At 40.1% G+C, this 17260-nt stretch overlaps 1 protein-coding gene across 3 annotated transcripts in view; it reads right to left on the bottom strand.

The window, feature by feature from the left end:
- LOC148879493 (Sec23/Sec24 protein transport family protein) overlaps positions 1-16662 on the bottom strand; it is a 64303-nt gene extending 47641 nt beyond the window's left edge. The window contains exons 1-2 of one of the 3 annotated variants that reach the window (XM_088961028.1): positions 15645-16662; positions 15166-15339 (exon numbers count right to left, since the gene is read on the bottom strand). In XM_088961028.1, coding sequence (XP_088817154.1) covers positions 15166-15339; positions 15645-16367 — 897 coding nt within the window. In that variant the 5' untranslated portion in view covers positions 16368-16662. The remainder of the gene's footprint in view (positions 1-15165; positions 15340-15644) is intronic. The other 2 variants (XM_088961029.1, XM_088961030.1) reach the window with 2 other exon arrangements.
- Between the last annotated feature and the right edge of the window lie 598 nt (positions 16663-17260).

The raw sequence follows: 17260 nt of genomic DNA, 5'->3' as shown, positions 1-17260 counted from the left end.
ATCCTTGTACCCATTGAATCGGTACTTGCATATTTCTTTTCATCCATCTAAATTTCTTGATTCCATTTCTGTAAATCCATAATATTGTCTCATTATTGACTGGCCAACTAATCACAACCTTGAGTCACCTTCTATGATTAATTTTTTAATCGCATTTCTTTTGCCCACTGCATACCCTGTAGCATTTCCATTAGTTCTGCTCTTAATGAGTCCCCTATTCCAATTGAACCCAGAAACAATGCAATGATGTGACCCCCTCTGTTCCTAAAAACACCCCAACTCTTGAAGGTCCTGGATTCCGCATGCAACTGCGGTCAAAATTAAGTTTAATGAATCCCCTTGTTGGCACCACCCATCTTCTGTGAGTTGCATTCTTTTTTTCTAAATGTTCATGCTACTTCCCCTCATTTTCTTATTATGTTGTTTATTGAGAAGCTTGAAAAAGTAGCCAGATATTTGATTCAGTGAGCCACCCTAACGGTTATACATTTAATAATTGCCTCATTAGTTCTCTCCTGTTCTTTAAAGACTCTTATATTCCTTTCTTCCCATATGGTCCAAATGAGTGCCACTCTAGTGCACCTCCACATAATTCTTCCCCATTTCTTAGGCCACATGAAAGCTGATGAACAAAAGAGATTATTCATGCTGAAGGAAGATTCCAACTGAATTCCCCCTAAGGTTGTGGCTTTTTATTAAGAAGTTTACCATGGGAAAGTAAACACCTTGGACAATTTACAAAAGAGAAGACCTTTCCTTCGTATTTCTCCTAATTGGTACATCCTTTGCAGATCTCAGAGTGAGGACTGTTACCATTTACTGATTTGTTGTTCTTTTATGGCAGAGTTATGGGATTGGCTCCTATCTTTGTTTGGGAGCAGGTGGAATTTGCTAGCAGAATTAAGATTGCTTTTTGATCCTACTACATTTGTATGGCAGCAGAAAAGAGGTAAAACTATGTGGAGGTGTGCAAGAGCTGCATTGGTTTGGACAATTTGGGAAGAAAGGAATGCTAGAATTTTCCAGAAGGAAAGGAACCATCAAGAGATTAAGGACTGTGTCTTGTATAGGGTTATCCATTGGCTGAAATCTTTGAACTTGTTCCACCAATTCTCCTTTAATGATATCTGGAGGAATTGGGCAGCAGTGGCAAGTTGTTCATCCTCCAAGACTAGAGTAAGAACAAGCTGGTCATCACCTCCTGCAGGTCTCTTGAAGCTGAATTTTGATGGTCTTATCAAAAAAAGAAGCTGAATTCTGATGGAAGCAGTCGAGGAAACCAAGGCCCCTCTGGCTTGGGTGGGGTTTTGAGGAATGGAATTGGAAATGTGATACTTTTCTTCTCAGGTCCTCTAGGAGTGGGAGTCTATTAGAGCAGAATTACTTGCAGACCTGCAAGATGTACAGTTTGCAGCTCAATTAGGGGTGGACAGCTAATGGTTGAAGGTGATTCCAAGGTAGTAATAAGCTGGTTGCAGAGCCCAGAGTCAGTAATTTGGTGCTTCAAGAATGAAACTAAAAGGTTTAAGATGCCGACAAGAAACATGTATCTAAGAATACAACGGGTGAGAAGATCAGCAAATACTATGGCAGATTGTCTAGCCAAGCAAGGGGCAGCTAGGGAACTTTTGTACTGGGCACAATTGTAATTATTAGTTTTTGTTTTCTTCTTTAGTGGAGAGATCGCAATTCACACCTCTCCAAGGGCTGCTTGAACCAGGCGTAGAGACAGTTTGAACCAGGCGCTTGGGGATCAGAGGTAAGCCTTGTGATTTCTATTAAGGGTGGTTTTGGTTGGACTAAGTTTTGGAACCTCTAGGAGGAGTGGCTAAAGTTTCTCTCTTTCTCCCCATTTTGTTGGGTTCTGTGAAACCCTATTTTTGGGTGGTTGAAGGGCTATTCTTTGCTTAGAACAGTAAATCTAACCTATTAAAACCCTAATTTGATTTTCGTTTGCATTTGTAAGGAGCAAACTGGAGGAGAGACTAAATATTCCACAAATTCCAGATTTGGACATGGGGGGTCAGTGGAGAATCTTTTTGGGGCTGTGACTACTGTAAAGTTAGATGGGACCAAGCCCGGTCTCAATCTATTAAAATACATGTGTGTAATAGAGTAAAATGGGGTTACATTACTGGGAGTAAGAAGAAACCGAAGGAGGATGATCCTACCTATGAAAGGTGGATGCAAGAAAACTACACAGTAGTGGATTGGTTAGTGAATTTTATACAACCACACATTAGTCAACATTACCTATGGATGGAAACTGCAAGAAGTGTGGGATGGTGTTACGGAGACCTATTCCCAAAAGCTTAATGTTGTTCAGGCCTACAAATTGAAGCATGATATGAATAATCTAAGATAGGGGGAGAAGCCCTTAGTCGTCTATTTCTCTATGCTGAAATCTCTTTGGCAAGAGATTGACTTGATGGAAACTATTGTTTAGGGTTGCACAAAGGATGTAGAAAATATATAGGAAGTTGGTAGAGAGGAATTAGGTCTTTGAATTCCTTACTAGACTCAACTTGAAGTATGATATTGTGAGGTAGGATGTTTTAGCATAGGATTAGGTGGCTATCTCGGGCATATGCTATGGTGAGCAGTGAGGAAAGCAGAAGACAAGTTCAGTCTGCCAAGCCACAAGTTGATCACTATGCCAATGCCAAGATTAAGCCAAAGGTTAACGCTAGGAAGAAATATGTTATCTGTGAATACTACAAGAAGCCTAAACACACCAAAGACACCTGTTGGAAGTTGCATCCAGAACTCATTCTTGCTAGACTAAAACAGAAAATGGTGGAAAAAGGTTTGAAACTGGAAAGGGGGGAAATGCAAATGTAGCCACCTTCTCACAAGGTGAACAAGGATAGGGTGGAGAAAAGTTAGTAGGGGAACAACTTGCAACTGTCAGGGCTGAGTATGAGAAGTATGACCGAATAATTAGTCATTTGGAGTCCACTACCGTAGCTCCTTCAGAGAGAGTTCCTTCCTTAGCCTATGCCCACTCAGGTATTCGTGCAACTGCAAATCATACTTCTATCTCAAGTACTCATAAAACCCCTCGAATAATTGATTCCGGTGATTCAGACCATATAACCAGCATTTCACAATTATGCACCTCTTACTAACTCCTTTCTAGCCGGGATAAGATATCCCATGCTAATGGTTCTCTTGCCCCTATCAAGGGAAAGGGAGACATTAAGACTTCCCATGCCCTGACCTTATCATCTATTCTTTATGTACCTAAACTTAATACCAATTTGCTTTTAGTTAGTAATTTGACTAAATCACTGAATTGCAGTGTGACTTTTTTCCCTTTCTATTGTGTTTTTTAAGACATGAAATCTCAGAGGTGATTGGGAATGGCCATGAGACGAATGGAATCTATCTGCTAGATGTGCCTGAGCAGAGCCAAGTACAACCTAATAGAACTACTTTTGTTTCTGAGTCCACTAGTCATATTATGTTATGTCATAGTCGTTTGAGTTATTTGTCTTTTTCTTCATTGAGTTGGTTGTTTCCAGAGTTAAAAGTCTGTCGAGTCTACATTGTGAGTCCTGTGAGTTTTTTTTTATTAATTCATTAATTATCATAATAAGAATTACAAAGAGGAAGACAAACTTTCTTATCTTCCAACTTCCGCTTGAGCCCCAAGAAAGGAAACAAGAGAGAAAGATAAAAAAAGAAAAAAGAAATTTAAATTACATTTGTGCCCAGAACATTGAATCCTTGTCCACCCCTTGTTTAGCTAACCCATCAGCAAAAGAAAAAGTTGATCTTTTTACCTAACTGATTTTAACTTCCACTTCTCGAACCAGCCATCTGAATTTCCTCACATTGCTATAACTCCATAAACCATTGTTGTCTTTATTCAGCCATCCTACTACCACCTCGAGTCCCCTTCAATTATGAGTTTTCTAATATTCATCTCCCTAGCTTTCTGGACTCTTCCATAACTGCATGAATCTCAGCTCTAAGAGAGCCACCCACTCCAATTAGGCCTAAGAACATGGCAGAAACAACCCCATTCTCATCCCTGAAAACACCCCCAATCCCTGATTGTCTAGGGTTCCCTTTGCTACTTCCATCAAAGTTTAGTTTTATGAAACCCGCAAGTGGGGGAGTCCAAGACACACTCATTACTGCTTTAGTCTCGGTACAACTAGCAATCTCACCCCACTTCCGCAGCATGTCATCCACTGTACAACCCTTATATGGATCAGAGCACTCAGATCTTCAGCACCTCTCTCTACTTCAAAGAAGATCCTGGAGTTTCTTTCTTCCCATAAAGACTAGCATACTGCTGCCCTCGGTCCTCTCCACATAGTCCTTCCTCTTTTTATACGCCACTTGAAAGATGTTCTCTACATCCAAGGTCCACACCTAACTTTCCTACCACCACCTCCTCAAAGATGTTCTCTACTTCTGCCACACCTAGAACTTTCTCAACCTCCTCCCTCCTACCTGAATCCACACAAAAACTACCAGCCAGCACTTCCACACGTTGCCATTGGACCATATCAATATTCTTAGCTTGGGTAGGTGTGTAGAAAACCGCGTTCGGACCGATATATCCTCTGTTGTCATTTTCTGACATGCTTCCTTAGTCATCCATGGCAAACCCTTTCCAGACTAGTGTTTTAAAAGGCGTGGGAGGCGTACGCTTGGAGGCGCAGCAAGGTGCTCCTCAAAATGCCCTGAGGTGTATGCCAGAGGCGCTGACACCTCTGAGGCGTTCACCTCTTGCGCTTTTTCCGTGAAGCGTGCTTGAGGCATACACCTCATGCGCCTCATGCACATTTGATATAAAACAACAGAAAAAAAAAGAAAAAAAAAAGGAAAGGAAAAGAAAGAGAAGAAAAAAAGAGAAAAGGAAAGAAAAGGAAAGGGAAGGGAAGAAAAGATAAGGGGAAAAAAAGTGGTATGCCCCCTGCCCCTTCGACTGGGGGGCGCAGCCCCCCTGACCCCCTTTTTGACAAGACCCCCCTTTGAACTAATGTCATGCATCTTTATTCTTCTTAACATAAAAGATTTTATTAAAAATAAGGAAAAAATGAGATCCCCCCTCCCTCTTCATCCTCCTCCTAACCCCCCTCCTCTTAAGGAGGCTTACGCCTCCTTGTGTTCAATAGGCTTATATAAAAGATTTTATTAAAAATAAAGAAAAAATGAGATCCCCCCTTCCTCTTCATCCACCTCCTAACCCCCCTCCTCTTAAGGAGGCTTACGCCTCCTTGTGTTCAGTAGGCTTACGCCTCTTGCATTTTGAACCATGCCACACGCCTCTAGGTAGTGGAACGCCTCGCATCATGCCTCCGCATTTTAAAACATTGTTCCAAACCTCCTCATTTCCTCCAGCCCGACTTTCTCTTTTTTACTGACCTCAATGGAGCCGCTAGAGAGAACTATATTCGATTGAGAAATCGAAGATGGAGTGCCAGCATCCTTTGCTAGAGTTGCATCTTCAGCTTATGCCACAAGTTACTCGCAACAAACAGGTGCAATCCCACCCGTGCTAGGGTTCCGGGCAATATCGCTTCCTATGCTCCCCTCCACAAACCTCATTGTGGCCTCCTTAGTGTTTTAAAAGCGCAAGGCGCAAAAAAGGTGCAAGGGTCAAAATTATAAAAAAAATTCAAAAAATGTCATAAAATTCCAAAAGATTCAGAATATAATATTAATAAAAAATATAAACTTAAATTCTAAAATAATGTTTTAAAAAACTATTATCTAAAATTAAAATACATAAACATAAGATGTAATTATGTAAAGCATATTCAAATGAGAATTTAAAAATAAAATCAAACATATAAAACATTTTCAAGCTTTTAAAACCTCTAATCTCTTTTTCCACTCAATTGCATTACTTCGCGTAGCTAATGTAATGTAAAACATATTACATTCTTGATTCTACAAGTTGCCTTTGTGCCACGCCCCTTGAGGCAAGCCTAAACAAGTCCACGTTAGCTCTTAAATTTTTAGTTTTCACACAAAAAATAATGATTTTATAGTTTTACTCGTTTTTTAAGAAGACATTTTATTAGGATGAATGAATGAACAACATTACCAAATTGGGGGTTCTTGGAGCTTCAAATTGTTTAGGCTTGCTTCGAGGGGTGTGGCATGGGGGGTCTGGGGGCAGAGCCCCTGACCCAACTTCTATGTTCAAAAAAGGCAAAAAAGCGTCAAATTTTCAAAAGGCAGATGTCCGGGATGAGGCGCAAGGCACATCAGGCGTGCGCCTTTTGAAAGGGCTACACCTAGGACCTAGGCGAGGCGCATACCCTAAAACGCACCTCGCCTATGCACCTAGGCGCGCCTATTAAATCAATGGGCCACCTTTTCCTTTTTTTCGAACCTGAAAGTCACCCATTCCCATCGATTTTCCTTTCCCCTTTGAGCTCTGACTGGAGAGGATTTGCACAATCTCATCCACCTTTTTGGACCTTCAAACAAAGACAAACTCCACCCGTTACACTTAAGACCTAAAGCACTGATCGACTTCCTTTCTTTTGAAATAATGGGTTTTCGAAAGTGGGCCCCAAATAGACCAATAGTTTACTCATCATAAGATAGCATTGAAACCCTTCCATCTCCTTCAACAGTCCCCGACCCCTTTTGTTTTAGGTCCACCACATGTCTTGCAAACTCTGTGCCACCTTTATTTACTTCTTCAACTGACTCCAAGTGGTCCCCATTACCCAATACCTCTATCAAATTCTCCCCCAAGTTGGCCCTCTTCACCTTTCCAATGTTGCAAAACTCAATCATCCCCATCCCATCAAACCCCACTAATCAATTTTGGCAACATTTATTCTAGAAATGCCCTCACCTTCAATCTATGGCTCTTCCTCTATTTAGAGCCCAATCAACTTCCTCATCTTCGAACCGGTTGATGTAGAAGGAGCCCTCCACTCCTACACAACCATGTTAACTATCAATCTACCAAGGTAATACCCCTCCACTAGCACTCTCAAGTCATACAGTTCTTCACCATAATGAAGCAATGGAGAAGTAGGAACAAAATGGACTTCCTCAACCTTGATAAGGATACATGTAGAACAAAGATTCCTCCAAGCATTGGTTCTTGAATCAACAAAACAAAAACTACCAAACATCTTCAATCTTCTTGAACGTTTGAATGCTCTAGGCGTGCAGAGGGATGCCAAAAACATTTATCCAGACATAACTTGAGGGCCCCAAGTTTCTCAGAGCCCCAACGAGACGGTTCCATCTTTCCAACCTTAATTCAGGATAATGTAACTGACCTTGTTCGCGATTGAGAATATCACGAGCTTCATCTTCACAGCTAAAAAAAAAAGAAAATAACCAGCATTGAGTCTCCTCACCTGGAATGGATTGCTTGGTTTCCATTCAGCAAAAGCCCAAGTCTACACCTCTTCCAAATCTGGTTCAGAATTGACATATCGTCCAACCAAACTTCTTTTAAGTAGCCAGAGCCTATTGATGGTTCCTTTAGTTGAACTCATGAACATTTCTCTCATTTTGGTTAACCCATCAAGCTAGATATGTGTAAATCTCCCTTTAAGGAGGAATGTCCAAAGACATGCGCATGATGGTGGACAAGTTGGGTGATGCTACTCAATAGAGAATGCTGTTTACATGCTTGAACCTTTTGTGCTAATTTTTTGTCTGAGTATGGTGATATCACGTATTTTGCAACTTCTTTGTTATCACTTGCTTTTGTTAAATCAAAGTTAATTTCTAAATCTGTTATTCCATCTTCCTCCTTAAATGGTTTTGGCTGGGGTTTGGGTTCAAAAGAGGCATTCATGATTTGGATCTCCCCTCTATAATTAACCTTATGCAAACCTTGGAAGGGGTATTTTTGGACCCCCTTAAGCATGACAGTCATATTTCTCTCCTAACCCTTCTGGTAGTTTGTCATGTGCCTCTTTTTATCAAGTATTGTCCTCTCTTCCTCCTCCACAACAGCATTTTTCCTATGAAAGAGATTTGAAACAAACCTATTCCTCCTAAAATTGGGGTGTTTCTTGGGAAGTCTTTCATGAGAAAATTAATACTAGCGATATTCTTCAAAAGAGAAGGTCTAATTGGTACCTATCTCCTTAGACCTGCTATCACTTACTTACCTCTGGCCCCTTGGTTACTAGTATTTAGGAATGGTTTGGGCCCTTGGAGACTGTCCAGCTTCTTACATGAGATCTTTGAGTTATCTTTTTTATCCTACAACTTCAGATGGATCCCAAGAAACCTAAACTCTTTGGCTGATGGTTTAGAAAAGTTGGATTTGGGAAGGGATTTTTTGTATAGTAAAAATACATTGCCTAACTAATCTTGCCTCCTTTTCATCTTTGAGGCTTGTACATCCTCTCATGTACACCCTTCATCCTTTTTATGATCAGCAAAAAAGAGCAGTTTTATTAATAATAGAAAGGTGTTACAACATCAATTAGCCTTGGCTACCCCTTACAACAGAAAAAAGAAAAATCCCAGGGACTCTGCTCCTCAAGGTTACAGACTTACAGCTGCGCCCAAAAAACATGGTCTCTGTTTACACCTTGTTTTGCTAACTAATTGGCTAGATTGTTGACTGACCTTGGAACCCAATGGATTAATAGCTGCATATCTTTTGACAATTCTAATATTTTTTTATCTCATTTCTGAACCACCTTGGATGCTGTTCTTTTCTCAGCCAGCTTAGAATCACCCTTCCTCCTTTTTGTGGTTAATACAAAGTTATCTTTCTTCTTCAAAAAAAGGGTAAATCTCTTAAACTACCCCTGCTGTATAGCGAATTGACACGTGATACCCTTACTGTTTAGCTATTGTCTTGCAGCACCCTTAAGTTTTCTGACAATTGACTAGCTCTACCCCTGCCGTTAATATCCGTTAATGTTCCGTTGAAATTCATACACACGTGACACCACGTGATGTATAATTTTTTTTCAAAACCCAATTTTGCCCTTTGTCCCTCTCCCTTCTTCACCATCCCTCTCCCCGGCGGCAGCTACAGTTAACCACTCTGCAACCATTCCACTCCTTGTTTCTCTGCCGCCATCGCCACCACTGTCGTCGTCTGTATCCGACCACTTTCGCCGGTGACTTCTTCAAATTTCCAAAATAAAACAGAGAAAAGGGAAAGAGATACTGGTTCATCAAAACCCTAACCTTTCAAACCCAGAAGCTCCACTCTATGAAGAAGAATTAAAGGGTGGTGTGGAGCAGCAATCCATTGCAGAAGTTGTAGCGGGTGACAATAATTTTGGTATCGTTGTCGCAAGCGATGGCGGCCACAGCAACTGATTTTCAATTCCGAATCCAGTACCACGGTTTCCAAATCTGAATCCAGTAGAACAGAACATGCGGTTTCCGTCTCCAGCAGCCCACAAGCTTAAGGTAACATGAGCTCTTTTGTCCACATCCACTATGATGAGAGAGAGTCGCAGTTCGCCACTTCGTCTAGTGATGAAACAGAGGTGAGAGGGAGATGGAGACCTTAGAACCTCGATTTTTAAGAAGCATATATTGTGATCATTCAGCCTGAAATGTTTGACGGTAGAGGCCATTTTAAAAGTTAAAAGAATATTCTCCGAACTGGTCGGTAGTTCCTCAACAGGTGCTCTCCGCCGATGATGCTGAAACCTATTACGTGCCTCTCATCATCCAGTATACCCAATCTCTCTGTACTAGTCACCACCGGTAACCCAAATATAACGTTGACCTCTCTCAAGAATCCGACGGTGGTGGGAAACTGGGACCCTTCTTTAAGTGAGCAGCTCTTGATGAAATGCTTGTACGTCTGCGGTTTATCGAATCGACAGACGACGGACCAGACTGTCCAGTGGAGCTTCTATATGTTGAGTGAGTAGAGATGAGCATTTGCTAACGCCGATACGATACGTGTGAAAGTCGTTGATGATCGGCTTCAGTTCTTTGAATTCTTCTGTCAGGCCGGTTGGCATCGTTGTATGGTGAGCTGTGTATGTTTGTTCTTCCTCTTCCGCCTTCCATACTTCTTCTTCCTCCATGTCTGCGATTAGATGGGACTCAGGAGTGGGGGAGCTGTGTATGTTTGTTCTTCTCCTTCCATACTGTTCACAATGCTTCTTCCTCCATCGTCTTGGGCACCTTCACTTGTCAACGGTAGTGATGAAACAGGGGTGTGAGGGAGATAGAGACCTTAGAATCTTGATTTTTAAGAAACATTGTGATCGTTCAGCCTGAAATGTTTAATGGTAGAGGCCGTCAGATTTGGGAGAAGAGTATATCCATTTATGGAATTGACAGAGGTACAGTAAGAAGATTCTTGCCCAGAGACTGCAGTGTTTCAGGAGAACCAGTTCAATGGAAGCCTCAGAACTGATTCTGAGAGGATGAACTCTGGTTGCAACTCGTTGAGAGGAACTTGAGATCCAGAGGGTTTTCTACCTGAGTAGCACGGATCATCGTTGTTTGAATCGTCATCATCCTTCGAATCACTACCATCATCAAAATAGGATTCATCCCTTTGCCTTCTCAATGGTGGAGGACACGAGTGTCTCTTCCTTCGTGGTATTTGCAGACAAGAAGCCAACGCCAATCAAAGTTCTCTGTTCGCCGTCGAGAAGACGATGAACGGAGATGAAGATGGATGAAGGATAAGCAGAGGAAGGAGAAAGAGAATAAGAAGAGGGGACGAAATTTGAGGAATAATGGAGGGCAAATTTGACATTTCGTTTCCTTCCGTTAGCACTTAACGGCAACGACAATTGTCAAAAAACTTAAGGGTACCACAATACAATAGCTAAACAGTAAGGGTACCGCGTGTCAATTCGCTAAACAGTATGGGTAGTTTAAGAGATTTACCCAAAAAAAAAAGGTATTTGGGAATGGTTTCTCTTGTTTGGGTGCAGGTGAAATCTCTTGCTGTGCATGGCTACTTCATTCTTACCATCTGGTCATCTACTTACAATCAGCCAAATAAAAGAGGAAGAACCATGTTGAGATGCAGTAGGGCAGTTCTTCTCTGAATAGTTTGGGAAGAGAGATATGCAAGGATATTCAAAGATCAGGAGAGAAGCAAGGAGGAAATAATTGAATGCATCACAATTTAGTTGGCACACTGTGTTAAATCAATGGATGTTTTCTCACCTTTCTCATTTGAGGATATCATTAGGAAATGGGGAAGTGGCTATAACCTCATCTAAAAATAAGACTCGATGGTATTGGATCCCACTAGAAAGGGATTTTATTAAGTTCAACTTTGATGGTAGTAGCCTTGGGAATCTATGGCCATTAGGAGTGGGATGGGTTTTTAGAGATGAAGAGGGTCATGTGATAGAAATGTTTTATTGTTCTCAGGTCCTATTGGGCACAGCTGTTAGCAGTAATCCAAGGGGTGAACAGGGCAAATGAAATGAAACTAAGAAAATTAACCATAAAAGATGATTCCAAAGTGACAATTGATTGGTTGTTGAATGGAGAGAAGATGCAATAGACTTACAAGAATGAATTGAAGACAATGTGGCTGGTTAGAAACATCCAAATGAAGATACAATGGGTACCAAGGTCGGCTAATAGTTTGTCTGATGTAATGGCCAAACAAGGGGAAAATAAGAAACAGTTGTTTTAGGCCCAGTTAAGGAACATATGTGGAGAGATGGGAGTTCCTTTTGTTTGTTTTTTTTTGGATCAACATGGAGAGATGAGAATTTATATGCTTTTATATGCTCTGTTTAACTTACATGTAAAATCTGTGCATCTCTGTTGTTTATAATTTTTTTTTTTTATCAACATCTCTGTTGTTTATAATCAATAAAGCTTTTCACTATCTATCAAAAAAAAAAAAAAGATCCATCAACGCTAAAACTGAACCATAAGAAGTTGGCCAATAGCCAGCAAGCACAGAAATCCTGGGAAGCTATAAATACATCACCAAAGATCCTCCTGTTCTTTTCTCTTGTAGCCCCTAAAATATAGTGAATGCTATCACATTCCCTAAAATGTTCTTCTAAGACCCAAAAGATAAGTTGGTGACTGGTGAGGCTGGGACCTGATTCTAAAGGAAAAGAGGCTGATCTTATAAGGAAGATCAAGGGGAGAGCAGATAGCTTGGAAGGTGAGGATGGAATGGAAGAAACGATCAGAACAACTGGTTGGCCAAGATATAATTGGAGAGTTTGTACTGATGTGCCTATTGGGAGGTTGGGAATGGAATTAGGTGGATGCAAACTTGATGATCAATAGAAGTTCAAATTAACAAGGAGTTCGGGTTATTCTCAATGTTCTGAAAATTGTAATCAACTGTAAATCGTAGAGAAAATTGAATCGTGAATTGCAAGATAATTTCTATTTTTTACAAATTTGTCAAAAAAATTAAATATACATATGATAAAAGGCTAAATATATATAAAAAAGTGTTTTATCCTATTTTTAAGTCATATCTACCATATATGTACTTAAACCAACAGAATTAAGGTGATACAATCAAGTTTAACTTGAAAGTCAAATAATCCACATACATGGCTCTTTATTCAACATACGATAGAAAATAAACTCAATACATGGACTTAAATAATGCAAACAAATCAATTTCTAGTAAAGTCTTTAAAACAAGTCACCCTTGACAAAACTAAATATAATCAAAACAAAATGACAAAGTAGAAAACTAATTCTTAATTTTTTTGATTTGAATCACAATGAACCCTTTTTGCAGAAAAGGATTCAGATGTAAGATTCAAATCAAAACCCTTGGGTTTCATGATACAAATCATAAATTATATTGTAAATCATAAGATTTTAACAACAGTGGCTATTCCTTTTAGGTGGTGAAGCTGAAGCAGAAAATTACAAAACGCAATAATATGCTTCAGCCCAAGGTTAAAAATATCGATAAGTATCAGACTGTACCGACTGATACATATCATATCAGTGACCTCCAGATATGCCCCTACAGTAGGTGTTTCAGGATCTGACCTGGTTCAGGAGGTAGATGGGCCTTAAACCGACCCCCCCCCCGAACCAGTTTGGAAAAAAAACTAAAAATGCAGCTTGATGCAGGCCAATACACCCCAACCGTATCAGCCTGAATCGATATTTTGAACCTTGCTTCAGCTACAAGCATTAACGAGCAAATATAGAAGAGAAAATAGAAAAGGAAGCAAGAATAACTTCTACATTGCTTACAAAGCAGCCATGGAGAGTCAAATTTAGGGAACCCTTGGAACTATATTCTAATAACCAAGCAGCCATCAACAACGGTTACAATCTTATTCACCATGACACACTAAACATATTAAAGTTGATAGACATTTTACCAAAGAAATTGTCTACAGAAGTATGTTTACCTTTCATACAATTTGAGTTTCAATTAGTCAATGTGCATACCAAAGGTATTGTCAAAACCAGAACTGTGGGTTTACTGGGTAAGCTGGGCGTGATGAATATCTGTGCACAACTTAAGAAACACCTATATAGGGAAATTATGGACCTTTTACTATTTTAATATATAAAGCACTCTTAGGGACTGCTTAATAACAAATGAAGATGCTGAACTAAAAAGCTTATTGCTTTGTCTTTTGGTGAATAAGTTTTTAAGGACATTGTGAGCTCCTGAATGGCTGAAACTGAAGTTGGGTAGATCACTATAACCTTGAATTTTTTTATTATTTAATTAATTTAACTAAAAAACAAAGCAATTAGTCTTTCATCTCAGCAACTTCATCCGTTATCAAATGGCTCCTTAGTCACCTGGGGGGTCACTCAATTCAACTGCCTAAACTATTCTCTCTTTCTTTTGCCTTCATTCTTCTTCTATTCTCTTTCTTTTCTCTCTATTTTCTTTTTTTTTTTTTGGATCAAGAACAAGAAACTTTATTAATGATATGAAACTATGTGAAACTTTAAGTACAAAGGGGGGGTGTAAAATCTCTTAACTCCCCACCAACAGAATACAATGGAAGAAAGTCAGAAGTTAGCCCAAAATAGAGATTCCCTATTCACCCCCTGCTTGGCTAATCCATCAGCAAATGAGTTAGCAGTCCTCTTCACCCAGCTGTAATGCAACACAATATCCCTACTCAGCCCTTTGAATTTTTTTTTCTCATTGTTATAACTCCACAAACCTCTTCACCCAGCTGTAATCACTACCTCCGAGTCACCTTCAAGGCTTCAAGGACCAAACATCTGATGTTAAAATCTCTTGCTCTTTGGATACCTTCCAAGGCTGCAAGAATCTCAGCCCTAAGAGAGTCCCCTTCTCTAATTGGGCCTGAGAACATGGCAGTGATAACCCCATCCTCATTCCTGAACACTCGCCCAATCCCAGAAGGCCCTGGATTCCTTAAGCAACTACCATCAAAATTCAGTTTTATGAACCCAGAGGGAGGAGGAGACCAAGAAGGCCTACGAGTCCTCTTACATAGGGCAGAGGAAGCTATCTCTTTTCTCTCTATTTTCTAACCATCTTTTCACAAAATATAACACCAAAGAACACAAGTTAGTTGATAGTGCTTAACTGCTTATAAGCATCTCAAAGGGGTGACCAAGGTCCCACAAAAGCAAGGTATGCACTCAGTCATCCCATGGATAAATTTGCTGTAATGTCTTCTCTTCTCTCTTTTAAATGGAGTTGGTTAACTCTAAATACTTACGGAAGAATTAAGAAGAGATTTTTTTTGCCCTAATTAAAAGGCTCTCCTAAAGCAAGCATAGGAATTCCTTCAACTATTTTCCTTTTTGTAGCACTTACTAGTTAATACCTATTGAGAAATTTGGAAGGAGAGAAATAGAAAAATGAAGAATCTTTAAGGTTTATTAGTAAAGAGACAATTGTAATAGTTGGTAGTTCTTAGTTGAATGGGTTATTTTCCTTATTTTGATAAACAAGAAGTAATTGAATTAAAAAGGGAAAAGCAGAGTTTGAGCTCTGCAAAAATCCGGAGTGGATATTTATCTTCTAAGAACTAGAGCAATCAGTAGGAATGATTTTGTAAGGAATTGGTCTCTTATTATTTCCTCAACGATCTAAGTTCTTGTAAATATAAATAAAAGCCAAGCTCCAGATTTCATGATGCACTGTGGAGATACCAAGCTAGCAGGAAGTGATAAAGAAAATGCAATTTTATAACGGGCTTAGCTTCCCTGATATAACCTAAGAAGAAGATGAAATACAACAATTATAAGAAGTCCAATACAACTTACAGCACCAGACCCTTCTGTTGATGGCCCCCCAATAAATGCCATGATTCTAGCTCCGGAACCAGGAACACAAGCTCCTAACAAACTGGCAGCCACACTCAATGCTGTGCTTGTACACCTTGTTGCCCGTTGATCTGCTGGTACAGGCCAAGGATCTTTCTGAAGTTCTTCCAAAACCTGAACCAAGAACCAATCCATCCAAATCAAACAAAATGTCACAGACCATAGTTATCAATGTTCAATTAACTAAGAACAAAATAACCATACACTCAGTAAGTAATATAAGTAATATCTATGTATTTGTGTTTACTAAGATTCTTTTTTGTCTTTATCTAGCTGAGATGTAGAACGATTATAAACTTTGAGTCTACTGGATGATAAAAAACTTGAACTACGATCAATGTTTTTTTTTTTTTTTCTGTAATAGAATTTTCCCAAAAAGCTTAAAGCTTTCCATGTTTAAGAAGGAGAAATAAAACTACCGAATTAAAAGCAAATTCACACTCAGATGCAGGCAATAAGAAGCGAGCTATGCTTTCGGCAGTGAGACCGTCCCTGGAACCGGCAATTACGCCGGTGATTGGCTTCGGCTTCTTTGCAAAGAAATTCATCTGCTCAAGAATCTGATCTTTCGATATCTCCTTGGAGCCTTTAAAAACATACGTCTTCGGGATCAACCCGAACCCTAGTTCATGCACATGAACGTAGGTCCCAAAGGTGATGAACCCAACAAGCGAATTATCCGGCAAAAGATCAATCGCCTGAGACAAAGCAGACTTCAAGAACCCTAGCTCCTCCTCAATGATGCAAGTATCGACAACGAACAAGAAGACAGGTGGAACAACAGTTCTCTCTGTGGGCGCCTCGTACTCAATTGTCGTGTACTGAGGAAAGAGCTCGGCAGGGAGATTATCTTCGGAGATCGAAGCGTAATGAGGAGGAAAATGGTTGCGTTGGAAACAGAAAGGACATATCCAGATCTTAGCCATATAATCGACAATGGAGAAAGGGTTTAGAACCGATCTGCAGGTACGGCAACGGAGAGGAGAGTAGGGAAGGACTGGCATGTTGGGGAAGGGTTTCAACGGCGTGTAGATCGCAGAGACTGGGACGACGCAGTTGGCTGCTTCTTGTTTCGTGCCAGGGAAGACGTTCCATGGCATGCGTATGCCGTCCTGGGCCTCCAGGTCAAGGAATTCCGCCATTAAAGAAGAGAATTGTTCTTTCTTCTGATGTTTGACGATTATCTGCGATCGGCGGAGGTGGCGATGTCAATTTTGGAGCGAACGGAGTGACGAGAGAGAGAGAGAGAGAGAGAGAGAGAGAGAGAGTATGTTTCGATTGTTTTGTGCGAAATATTTGTTGAATCCCGTGCCGGCTTGGAAGGCAAGCCTGGCAGCGACTTGAGTCTCAGTGGGGATGAACAGGCGCGGCCCGCGCCCAGGCCCGCATTAGCCCACAAATTTTTAGGCCGCTCTTGGTCCAATAAAATTATGAAAAATGCATGATTCTCTTTTTTCACCGTACAAACCAGCAGCAGAGTTTGAGTCTCATAACATTGCTTTTACTTGCACACGTGCATGACATATACTTTATCACATGGTTCTCAAAATGGATCGAACCAGGCAGTGGGACCAAAAAAACCGGAAATTGGTCAGGTAACCAGTTATGTTTCACCCTAAAACTGTTTTTTTTGTCAGCAACCTATTGACCCTGATGGTTAAACCATCAAATCGTTAACCAGAACAATATTTTTGGCCATCTTTTATTTTTTTATTTTTTAAGTTAAAATGGACTATCTATTCGAACCAGACGGTCAGACCATTTGACTAGGGAACTAATCCAGTTTTTAAAAGCCTTGCCCGCTAATGTCCAATATGTACTTGCAAAGCCTGATCCAATCCAATACAAGATTTTTTATGAATTGGGCTTTGGATTTTTGGCTTTAGGTTGAGATTTAGCTTGAAAATCTGGGCATTGCCTTTAAGTTTAGGTTGAGCTTGATAACCTGAATAACAATCAAACCTGGTGCAATTCACAATATTTATATGATTAATCCAAGCCTATACTCATGCAAAAATACAAATAAGTATACCAT

The sequence above is a fragment of the Nelumbo lutea genome, chromosome 1, assembly GCF_056320005.1.
Source record: "Nelumbo lutea isolate HS-2025 chromosome 1, American lotus-T2T, whole genome shotgun sequence".
In the NCBI taxonomy this organism is placed as follows: Eukaryota; Viridiplantae; Streptophyta; class Magnoliopsida; order Proteales; family Nelumbonaceae; genus Nelumbo; species Nelumbo lutea.
The sequence above is the reverse complement of the archived record's forward strand: the minus strand, read 5'-3'. Positions and strand labels throughout refer to the sequence as shown.